The 12,455-nt window shown below is 43.0% G+C and overlaps 1 protein-coding gene across 1 annotated transcript in view; it reads right to left on the minus strand.

Annotated features, from left to right (window-relative positions):
* Positions 1–293: 293 nt before the first annotated feature.
* Positions 294–12,455, minus strand: part of rapgefl1 (Rap guanine nucleotide exchange factor (GEF)-like 1) — a gene marked incomplete at both ends in the record, with an annotated part of 15,898 nt that continues 3,736 nt past the window's right edge. Inside the window, 14 exons of the mRNA XM_079232709.1 lie at positions 294–418; positions 566–620; positions 1,019–1,083; positions 2,236–2,323; positions 2,454–2,504; positions 2,993–3,083; positions 3,177–3,355; positions 4,239–4,361; positions 4,674–4,771; positions 5,088–5,255; positions 6,133–6,245; positions 6,840–6,937; positions 7,480–7,651; positions 8,794–8,872. Of these exons, the coding sequence (XP_079088835.1) occupies positions 294–418; positions 566–620; positions 1,019–1,083; positions 2,236–2,323; positions 2,454–2,504; positions 2,993–3,083; positions 3,177–3,355; positions 4,239–4,361; positions 4,674–4,771; positions 5,088–5,255; positions 6,133–6,245; positions 6,840–6,937; positions 7,480–7,651; positions 8,794–8,872 (1,505 nt within the window). The remainder of the gene's footprint in view (positions 419–565; positions 621–1,018; positions 1,084–2,235; positions 2,324–2,453; positions 2,505–2,992; positions 3,084–3,176; positions 3,356–4,238; positions 4,362–4,673; positions 4,772–5,087; positions 5,256–6,132; positions 6,246–6,839; positions 6,938–7,479; positions 7,652–8,793; positions 8,873–12,455) is intronic.

Genomic DNA, 12,455 nt, shown 5'->3' on the forward strand with positions numbered 1-12,455 from the left:
TTTTCTGTAAACTCGGATTGTGACGTTTGAAAAAGAGTCGGACGGGTTTCACAGAGTCAAACCACCTGCAGACAGGAAGTAGGATCAGCTGTTGTTGTTGTTGTTGTTGTCTGTTACCCACAACCCCCCTCTCTGATCCCCACGATAAAAACAACCAACAGCTGTTTAGAAAAAGACATTTAGAAGATAAAAACCCTTTGAGGCTGTATAATGATCGGAGGGGTCAGAGGTCAGCGGGGGCTCCTGTCTGAGTGGTCGGCGATGATGAAGAGGACCTCCTCTTCCTCCCCCCTCTATGAGTCCTTGGGCTCCAGCCTGCAGGACATGTCAAACAGCAGGTTCTGGTTGTCGATCACCTGCAGCTGGCGGACGTAGGCCTTGGTCTGCAGGTGGGGGGCGCTGGTCTCCGTGTCCACGGCTGAGGGGACAGAGAACACCATGAAACCATCGCAGTGACAGACGTCTCCACCAGAGGGAGACAACGTCAACACCAGACCTTCACAATAAAAGCACCGATCCGACACAGAAATACTGCAGCACTTTATTGTTTTTAAAGACTTTTTACCGAGCTGGCTGCTCCTGTAGCGCCGGATGATCCTCACCATGTCGGCCACTTTGTGCTGGAGGGAGGGGGAGGAGAAGGAGGAGGAAGAAGAAGAAGAAGAAGAAGAAGAGGGAGGAGAGGGAGGAGGAAGAGGAAGAAGAAGGAGGAGGAGGAAGAAGAAGAGGTTAGTTTGATTGAAGATAATTCATCACATTCACCAGTTTTATAGGATACCGATTTATCTGTAGAGGTCGAGTGAAGGTCACTGAGACCTTTGAAAAGAAAGTCGAAACGTTTATTTGTATTGTATAATATATATTATAGTTTTTGTTTCAGCGGCTCTGGAAATAAAGAAGTAAATAAATAACTTGTCTTTAGTTATGTTTCATTAAATTACATTTCACATTCATCAATAGAGAAACATGTGATTTTATATCATCATCATCATCATCACCATCATCATCATCGACTCACCATCTTCTCAAAGTTGACAAGTTCTCCGTGGAACGTCTTACAGCTCTCGTGGAGGAACGTCAGGTCTGAAACGGATTATTAGATCCATTTATTATTATTATTATCATCTAGTTTTGTCCTTTATTTATGATTTATCTATTTGTACATAATACTATAATATAATACTCACACACTTATATTGCTTTCATTATATACTTATAATATACTGTATCTGATCTTGTGTTTACATCCGGCCTCATGATCTTTTTATCCTCTTCTGTAACATCATACTATTATTTATTTATAGCATTTATCATCCTTGTTTGTTCTCACACACACACACACACACACACACACACACACACACACACGTACTTAGTTTGTGGTAGTTTATATACATTGTATGTTTACTATTGCTTTTATTTTATTCTCTCTCGTTGTGTGACTTCTATCTTGATTCTGATCTGTAGTTTTTATAATAAAAGTTATTTTAAGGTACTTCTATATTTGGCCTGAATAGATCTTCATCTCCTTCACGTGAGCTTTTGTTTTCTCTTCATTAGAATCGAACCTGAGACTCTCCAACATGAAGAGAACTCTAAAGCTCTAAATCTATCTCTCTCTTTTTCACCATTTAGATCCACTTTCCTCTCTCCTCTTTCTGTGGTTACCATGGAGACAGAGAGCTTAAGGCTGCACACACACATGTGAGTGTGTGCGTGAGTGTGTGTGTTGGGGGGAGAGAGTGAGTGTGTGTGAGAGTGAGTGTGTGTGCGGGGGGGGGGGGGAGTGTGTGTGGGGGTGGAAGTGTGTGTGAGAGTGTGTGTGTGAGAGTGAGTGTGTGTGTGTGTGTGTGAGTGAGTGTGTGTGTGTGTGTGTGTGTGTGTGTGTGTGTGTGAGTGAGTGTGTGTGTGTGTGTGTGTGTGGGGGGGAGTGTGTGTGGAGGGGGAGTGTGTGTGAGAGTGAGAGTGAGTGTGAGTGAAAGTGAGTGTGTGTGTGTGAGAGTGAGTGTGCGTGAGTGAGTGAGTGTGCGTGTGTTAACAGGGACATGGAGCTGATTAGCCAGAGGCGCTAATTAGCGTAGAGGAGCTAACGTGCTAACACGCTAACAGAGTTAATAAGAGAAACGATCATTAGGAGTTCAGGAGACTCTCAGGGGACCACGGCAACAAGACCCTGGTCACGTGACAGCCAGGAGGCCTCTGATTGGTTATGGTGCTGATGTGGTCCAGACTCACCTTTGAGCAGCAGAGGAGTGAAGGGGATCAGTGGAGGTCTCAGGCTGGTGATCAGGTCTCTATAGGACTTGTGGTTCCTGGACGGGTCCTGCAGAATTAGAAGTACTCAGGTCCTTTACTGCAGTAAAAGTACTAATACCACACTAACAGTAAAAGGATGTGAGTATTATCAGGAGTGAAAGTAAAAGTATTTTTGTCATCAAACATCTTTTACTTACCGCGACGCTCTCAAACTGTTGAAACTGCTTCCTAAACTTCCCCGGGAGACCCTGAACACAACAAGCACACACACACACACAGAATAAATGGAATAATTCTAGTTTATTTAGCTCAGAGTTAGCTTCTAGGTACCAGTAGCTCACAGTTAGCTTCTAGGTACCAGTAGCTCGCAGTTGGCTTCTAGGTACCATTAGCTCACCGTTAGCTTCTGGGTACCGCTAGCTTACAGTTAGCTTCTAGGTACCATTAGCTCACAGTTAGCTTCTAGGTACCAGTAGCTCATAGTTAGCTTCTAGGTACCAGTAGCTCACAGTTAGCTTCTAGGTACCAGTAGCTCACAGTTGGCTTCTAGGTACCAGTAGCTCACAGTTGGCTTCTAGGTACCATTAGCTCACAGTTAGCTTATAGGTACCATTAGCTCACAGTTAGCTTCTATGTACCAGTAGCTCACAGTTAGCTTTGAGGTACCAGTAGCTTATCACACCACGGTGGATAAACTCAGCAGGTGTTCTGCCTGCAGGGCAGGTGAGTGTCGTACCTCCCAGGTGAGTCGCAGTCTGCTGAGAGCTGGGTTATCGAGACCCAGAACCACAGCGAGGAACGACAGCAGGTCCTGCTGCTGCTTACAGCTGCAACACACAGAACACACCTGTTAGGACAGGTAACACATGATGTGGATGATGTCATAACAACGGGTTCCTGATCTCAGCATCTGGACTCACAGTGCTGCTATCTTGATGAACTTGCGGAGCAGCTGGACCCTCTTTGGCAGCGACTGACACTGCAGGATCTCTGTGGCGACCCAGTGCTGCACCTCGCTGCAGCGCTGCAGTACCAGCTCCAGGTTTAGGGGGCGCCAGCGGGACTGCTCGCCGTGAAACACGTAACACACAAACTCCACCTGCAGGAGACACCAACGAAGAAGAAGAAAACGAACGAGGCCGTTTGAGCAGTGGCTGTGGAGAAGATACGGAAAGCGTACATTCTGAAATAATGGCGTTTGTTTACATATAACATCATCTAATGTGATTTCAGGCTTGTATTCCAAACTTAGGGTTTCACAGAAACTCTTAGGGAGCCACGGAGAAACTTAGGGAGTCACGGAGAAACTTGAAACTTAGGGAGTCACGGAGAAACGTAGAGTCACTTAGGGCGTCACAGAGAAACTTAGGTAGTCACGGAGAAACTTAGGGAGTCACAGAGAAACATAGGGAGTCACGGAGAAACTTGAAACTTAGGGAGTCACGGAGAAACTTGGAACTTAGGGAGTCACAGAGAAACTTAGGGAGTCATGGAGAAACTAAGGGAGTCACAGATAAACTTAGGGAGTCACGGAGAAACTTAGGGAGTCACATGGAAACTTAGGGAGTAAAAAAGAAACTTAAGGAGTCACGGAGAAACTTAGGGAGTCACTTAGGGAGTCATGGAGAAACTTAGGGAGTCACGGAGAAACTTGGGGAGTCAGAGAAACTTAGGTAGTCACGGAGAAACTTAGGGAGTCACTTAGGGAGTCATGGAGAAACTTAGGGAGTCACGGAGAAACTTAGGGAGTCACTTAGGAAGTCATGGAGAAACTTAGGGAGTCACGGAAAAACTTGAAACTTAGGGAGTCATGGAGAAACTTAGGGAGTCATTTAGGGAGTCACAGAGAAACTTAGGTAGTCACGGAGAAACTTGAAACTTAGGGAGTCACAGAGAAACTTGGGGAGTCACAGAGAAACCTGGGGAGTCACAGAGAAACCTGGGGAGTCACAGAGAAACTCAGAAGAAGCCGGCCCACGGACCTCGTGCACGCAGCTGAAGAGCTCCCAGTCGAACGCCACCAGCTGATTGGCTACTTCCTCGGCTGACATGTCATGCAGTTTGCTGTCACCGGGTGTCCAGTGGATCTCCTCCGGGAGAGGAAGCTAACGGCAGGAAATGACATCATTAGATGTTTTCATTTAAGTGTGAAACAGCTGAAACATGTAATCCTGTACAGTCACTCTGTAAAAAATAAATGTTGCATTTCTCCACTTTCAACACTGTTTGCATTTTTATCGACATCCATACATCTATTTTATCAAATAAGTTCATTCAATAAGCAAAACTGACTTGAAAATTTTAACTTTTCTTTTTTGGTGCATTTTCCCAGAGTTAATCAATCAATCAATCAGTGAATCAATCAGTGAATCAATCAATCAATCAATCAATCAATCAATCAATCAACCGCTCCTCACCAGTGAGTCGAGCTCAGTGGGTTCACAAGCGAACAGGTGGGTGTTGACTCCCAGCGTGGTGAAGACGGCTTCATCACTGGGCCGAAACACGGCCTTCTCTGAACACACAACAATGAACATTAAAAATACGTATTTTATGTTTGTGACTTTATTAATATGTTGAATTCATGATATTTAAATAAAACCAGACTAGATTCTATTATCATGCAATTAGCTTATTATTATAATTATTATTATTAGTTAATTTAGATTTAGCTTCTATAAGTGTGTAATACAATTAAAATATATACATAATATATATTTAGTATTATTTGTATTATTATTAGTTTATAGTAATAATAGAGGTAATACAAATGTTATTTAAACACAATCAGAGAGTCAAAGGAACATTATGTTTATTTCTGGGGTTCTGACCTCCAGATGACGTGACGGCCACAAGTACGAGGTTCCCTGGGAGAACCGGTTGGTCCTCGCTGTACTGGAGCTTCTCCCGGACCAGAGCCAGAATCTCTCCGACCCGACAGGACAGACGGCTCCTGATGGTGACGTAGGAGTGGTCCGGGGTGTAGACCCTGCAGAAGACTGGAGGCACAAGCAGGACAAGACGTTGAGGCGCCATCTGGTGACCGTTTGTGGTGGCGCACCTCAGGAGAGATGCTAGTTTATACAGCAATGGATTTAGCTTCTATTATTTTACAGTTAGCTTCTAGGTCCTATTAGCTTACAGCTAGCTTCTAGGTCCCATGAGATTAGATTATGGTTGTATTATTTTACAGTTAGCTTATAGGTTCTATTAGCTTACAGTTAGCTTATAGGTTCTATTAGCTTACAGTTAGCTTATAGGTTTTATTAGCTTACAGTTAGCGTATAGGTTTTATTAGCTTACAGTTAACTTATAGGTTCTATTAGCTTACAGTTAGCTTCTAGGTTATGTTAGCTTACAGTTAGCTTATATGTACCATTGACTCACAGTTACAAGGTCTACATAAAGTGGTTTAGAGAGTCTACTTAGCGTAAAGCATGCTTCTTAGTGTAATTAGCTTCTCGGTTTGAACCCAGCTGACTACAGGATGAACAAGTGACTAGCTTCTTCTTTTCCTGTGCTAAGCTAGGCTAACAATTCCCCCTGCTTCCAGTCTTTATGTTAGGTTAGGCTAACAGTTCCCCCTGCTTTCAGTCTTTGTGCTAAGCTAGGTTAACAGTTCCCCCTGCTTCCAGTCTGTGTGCTAGGTTAGGCTAACAGTTCCCCCTGCTTCCAGTCTTTGTGCTAAGCTACATCCTGGTCTTGGTGAGACTGAGAAGATAACACTGTGTGATTTGTATGAAGAAAACAGACTGGAGGTGTGTTTGCATTTTAACTGTGTGTTTACAGATAAGTAGGTGTGTGCCCACTGGTGAGTGTGTGTGTGTGTGTGTGTGTGTGTGTGTGTGTGTGTGTGTGTGTGTGTGTGTATCTTACTCTCGTCGGAGCCTCTGAAAGCCTCTCTGGGCTGCAGGCAGGCGTCGATGCGTCTGAAGTGTCTGAACAGAGGACGAACCTGCTTCTTCCTGATCTCCTTCTCCTCATCAGAGCTACACACACACACACACACACACACACACACACACACACACACACACACACACACACACACACACACACACACACACACACACACAGTGAAGATAACTGTTTGCTGGAGTGTAATTATAATAAATATATAATATGATCAAAACATGTGATGAGGCTGGATATGTGATGGATGAACAATAAATACATAGTAAATATGTGATGAGAGTACTGTGATATATATGTAGAAAAATATATATATAGAAAAGACGTGATAAATATTTGATAAACGTACCACAAACACGAGTGAAACATGAATTATGAATGCATGATGATATGTTTTAATATACATGATAAATACATAATAAATACATCAGAAATAAATAATAATGATGACGTTTGTAAACATCTCATCATGTGACACCAACAGGTATGTGTGTGTGTGTGTGTGTGTGTGTGTTATAGTGTGTGTGTGTGTGTGTGTGTGTATTATAGTGTGTGCGTGTTATGATGTGTGTGTCTCACGGTGTGTGTATTATAGTGTGTGTGTATTATAGTGTGTGTGTATTATAGTGTGTGTGTCTTACGGTGTGTGTATTATAGTGTGTGTGTCTTACGGTGTGTGTAAGATCTCGGTCCACCTCTGCAGTTTGAGGACGTCCTCCACGAGCTCAGGATATCGACTCAACTCCTTAACCGCACACAGGTACAGCTCCTACACACACACACACACACACACACACACACACACACACACACACACACACACACACACACACACACACACACACACACACACACACACACACACACACACACACACGGTGGAAAAAAACGAAAGAAAGGTTTTTGATGTAGACAGACTAGGTGATTATATTATCAGGCAAAGTACGGTGTGTGTTTGTGTGTTTGTGTGTGTGTGTGTGTGTGTGTGTGCGCGCTGCATAAGTTCCCAAACTTCAGACAGCACACGCCTCGACAACCCTGAAGAGGTTTCATCACCCATGTTGTTAGAACTGTGTGTGAGATTAACTGTAACACACACACACACACACACACACACACACACACACACACACACACACACACACACACTAACAAATAGTGTTATTGATTACGGGCAGTAGACATCCTCCAGTTCTTTAAGTGAATTCTATGCTTCATGTGTTAAAGCTGCATTCTCTCTCCTGACCACCAAGGGGCGACTCCTCTGGTTGTATAGAAGTACATGTGTGTCCAGGTGTGTCCATGTGTTACCTTTGGGAAGCTGTTGCTGCGCTCTCCCTCCTCCTGCAGCAGCTCTCTGTAGGTGTCCAGGTACCTGAAGGCCACACTCAGCACGGCCTGCCTCCTCTCCGCCCCGTCCATCAGGCCGCCCCCCTCCCCCGCTCTCCTCCCTCCCTCCCTGCCCTCCGTCTCCAGGCTGAATCTGAGAGTTGAGAGTTGAGGAGGAAACTGTGGAAGTTCATTTCACTCAGAATACAAAGTTAAATGCAAAAACACCTCATGCTGCGTTCACAGCGGAAGAAAAGAGGATTTTCGCAACGCTGTTCTCGACTGTATGAGGTTTGTGTCTTGCGCAAGGACACAACGACATGGACTAGCGGAGCCGGAGATCGAACCGCCGATCCTCTGATTGAAGGATGACCCTGCTCACCACTGAGCCACAGTCGCCCGGTATAATACATGATGGAAACCTGAGAATCCAACAGACTGAACGGGTCCCTGAACGCCTCACAGATATGTGTTTTTTTCTGTTTTGTTTCCTCTGAAGGACGAATGAAGCAGAGGATGAAGATGAAGACGAGTGTTTGTCTCCTTCCTCCCACGTTCCTCTCTGCTCTACTTCCTCGCCTCCTCCTCCTCCTCCTCCTCTCTCTCTCTGTGTGGGCGAGTGTTAAAGTGGACAACTATCTGTCGCTGCAGAGAAAAGAAGACATGCATCTTTTTATCTGCTGTCTTCTCGTCTTCTCGTCTCTTCAATGCACTTTACTAACGCTACTTCTTCCGGGAGACCTCCCGTCTCCTGCTTCCTACCTCCTGCCTCCTGCCCCATGTCTCCTGCCTCCTGCCTTCTGTCTCCTACCTCCTGCATCCTGTCGCCTGTCTCCTACTTCTTGTCTCCTACCTCTTGCCTCTTGCCTCCTACCTCCTACCTACTACCTCCTGTCTCTTGCCTCTTACCTCCTGTCTCCTATGCCATGGCCCTCCTGATGCCCCTCCTCTCTCCCTCCTTCTGCTTCATGGATCTGGTTATCTGGATCATGGTCCATGCCTACTACTCATGAATACTTTCAGTCATATTCATGTAATGTGCTGTAACTCCGTTACGTTGTTCATTCTGGTCACATGACACCTATTGCTCCTGTCCCTCCGGGGAGAGGGATCCTCCTCTGTTGCTCTCCTGAAGGGTTCTTCCTGTGAGCTTTTCCTCTTTCCAGAGAAGCTCGTTAGTTTTTTACTTATTTTTACTTGCTTGTTATTTTGGGGGGTAGCGTGTCACGTGACCTTGATAACCAATCAAACACATTTCTCATTAATCGTGTACTGTCCCTTTAAGAGTGAGGATACTGCTGCAGCAGGACCTGCTGGAACCTGTCGGCCGTCAGGAAGATGGGGTGAGTCAGCATGAAGTCGTCCAGCAGCGTCTCTACAGGGACAGACAGAGCTCAAGTTCACAGACTGCACCTGAATGCCACATGGAGCACACCACTGGTTCTACTGGTTTACTCACTGGTTTCATCTGTTCATGGATTCATTACTACACAATGTTATTATTATATTTTCTTTACTTTACTGCGGCGTGCACACACACACACACACACACACACACACACACACACACACACACACACCCCCACACACTCTCTCACACACACACACACACACTCTTACACAGACACACACACACACTCTCTCACACACAGACACACACACACAAACACACTCTCACACACACACAAACACACTAAATGTAGGCCATTAAGACATATTTAGATTTCTGATATGCAAAACCAGAATTGAAGCTTTTGACCCAGAGAGGAATTATTTTAGAAGATGAAGATGAGGAGGAGGAGGAAGAGGAGCAAACGGCTGTAATTTAAGATGCTGAAACAGCAGGACTCAAAACCTGTGGTCACATTCACTAAAATACATTGAGTGTGTGTGTGTGTGTGTGTGTGTGTGTGTGTGTGTGTGTGTGTGTGATGCTGCAGTGGGCGTGACCTGTCGGGGTCCGCCTCTTTGCAGGAGGTTACCATAGAGACAGCACGTTGCCGGCAGCGAGAGGATGGAGAGGGAAGTGAACGTCATGTGTGTATGTGTGTGTGTATGTGTGTGATCCTAATATTTACCTGAATGTAGAATCAGCTGTGTTAATATTATTGTTATTGATCTAAATACTGAAGGTCCTGATTGATCATCATAGTTTATGGAGAGAGAGAGAGAGAGAGAGAGAGAGAGAGAGAGAGAGAGAGAGAGAGAGAGAGAGAGAGAGAGAGGACTCACCATTCCCTTTAGAACCATCAGAACATCAGAACGGTTCTGTTCTCTAATTTTTAAGTCTTTGGGTTCCTCCCACTCCCCTTCTGGTTAAGAGCTGGTTGCTATGTCAACAGGTACTAAAGAGCCTCTTATGTATCTACACACACACACACACACACACACACACACACACACACAGACACACAGAGAGACATACATGAATGAGGGAAATCTGCTGAGGAAGACGAGGAGGAAGAAGGTGGGCAGCATCACCTATTTTTCTCTTTGAGCAGAAGAAGAACAATCATCATCATGAAAGGTGGACCTGAACACACCTGAACACACCTGAACACACTGAACACACCTGAACAAACAGAACACACACCTGAACACACCTGAACACACACAGAACACACACCTGAACACACCTGTACACACCTGAACACACCTGAACACACCTGAACAAACAGAACACACACCTGAACACACCTGAACACACACAGAACACACACCTGAACACACACCTGAACACACACCTGAACAAACAGAACACACCTGAACACACCTGAACACACACTGAACAAACAGAACACACCTGAAGACTAACATGCCAACTCTTTGTTGGATTGTGATCTTTGTTGCAGCTTTAGGTCCTCATCTTTCCATAAAGGTGTGTTATTAGTGTGTGAGTTGTTCTTAAGGTCCTGAACCAAACAGTTTGAAAAACTCGGGGACGCTTAAGGAGCCATTTTTGGGAAATTTTGCTCATATCGTGCTGAATGTTCATAGTTATGATCAAAATATGATATAAACGAGACTTAAAAAAAAATATATAATACAAATTCTGAAATAAATTATAGAAAACATTGTGAACATGTTTGTTGATTTAGTGGAACTAATTAATATATAAAATTATGGATTAAGGTAATACATTTATTTAACAGGAAGGACAATGTTTTTGTTATTATTTCTTTTGCATCTTGTATTCTGAAAATATTGTATATATATATAAATATATATATAGTATATATACACATATTATTACTATACACAAAGATTACAGAATAAAATCAAACTTGTTTGATTCACATGTTAACAAGCTGAGCATTATTATTATTAATCTAATTATTATAATTATTATTAATATTTATAACATTTTAACAGAATCTCATGTCAATAAAATAAAGGTCTGACAAATGAATCAAAGTGTATTGTGGTTTTGAATTTGTGTGTGTGTGTGTGTGTGTGTGTGTGTGTGTGTGTGTGTGTGTGTTCGTGCAAGAGAGCAGGTAAAACCAGACGAGTGAGATTTCATCATCATCAACGTACGTTATGTCAAAATGGAGAACATCAGAACTAATAAACATGTGTGTGTGTGTGTGTGTGTGTGTGTGTGTGTGTGTGTGTGTGTGTGTGTGTGTGTGTGTGTGTGAGAGAGTGTGTGAGTGAGTGAGTGAGTGTTAACAGGGACATGGAGCTGATTAGCCACAGGTGCTAATTAGCGTAGAGGAGCTAACGTTCATGTACTCTGTTCTCTACCTGTTCAGGTACTCTGTTCTCTACCTGTTCAGGTACTCTGTTCTCTACCTGTTCAGGTACTCTGTTCTCTACATGTTCAGGTACTCTGTTCTCTACCTGTTCAGGTACTCTGTTCTCTACATGTTCAGGTACTCTGTTCTACATGTTCAGGTACTCTGTTCTCTACATGTTCAGGTACTCTGTTCTACATGTTCAGGTACTCTGTATACTACCTGTTCAGGTACTCTGTATACTACCTGTTCAGGTACTCTGTATACTACCTGTTCAGGTACTCTGACAGGTGACTCCACCTAAACCCTCCCCTCAGCCAATCAGAGGGCAGGTTCTGAACAGGTTGAACTGCATCTGCTCTGTTGGCTTGAATACTTAGATGGTGGCTAGTTAGAATTAATATAGAACTGGTTCCACTGGTCCAACTGGTATGAGACACCTTTACTGGTTCTGTTCACCTTTATCTGAAACTTCACCAGCTAGCAGCATGCTAACCAACAAGCTGATGGAACGCTAACCAACAAGCTGATGGAACGCTAACCAACAAGCTAACACCATTCTAACCAACAAGCTAGCCAGCATTCTAACCAACAAGCTAACACCATTCTAACCAACAAGCTAACACCATTCTAACCAACAAGCTAGCCAGCATTCTAACAAACAAGCTAACACCATGCTAAACAACAAGCTAACACCATTTAATTATGAATTATTTTACATCAAAATATTCTTAACATCTCATATTTATGTTGCTGGGAATAACCAGTGGGAAATATTTCATATTAGAGTTTCTTTAGATTTGTTTAAATTCAATTTCTTCTTGTTCTTTTATTGTTTCATATTGCATTATTTGCATCATGTTGGCACCAATCAAAGCAAAAGTAGTATCATTTGTTTTAGGATTTAAAATAATATTTAACAATTATTTCTTTAAATACATTTATTTTCATCGTAAGATTGTACATTTTGTATTTCATTTATTTTTAAAGATTTAAATAATCTTATGAAATCTAGATATCAAATATTGTATTATATATATATATATATATATATATATATATATATATATATATATATATATATACATATATACATACATACATATATATATATGACATATTTAAAAAAAATACACGTGTTGTTTCATGCTACTGTGTTACTGGAAAAATCCGACATCGAGACCAAATGAAACGTGGACAACAACACAAACACACCCTTCA

Source organism: Taurulus bubalis, assembly GCF_910589615.1.
Source record: "Taurulus bubalis genome assembly, chromosome: 17".
NCBI lineage: Eukaryota > Metazoa > Chordata > Actinopteri > Perciformes > Cottidae > Taurulus > Taurulus bubalis.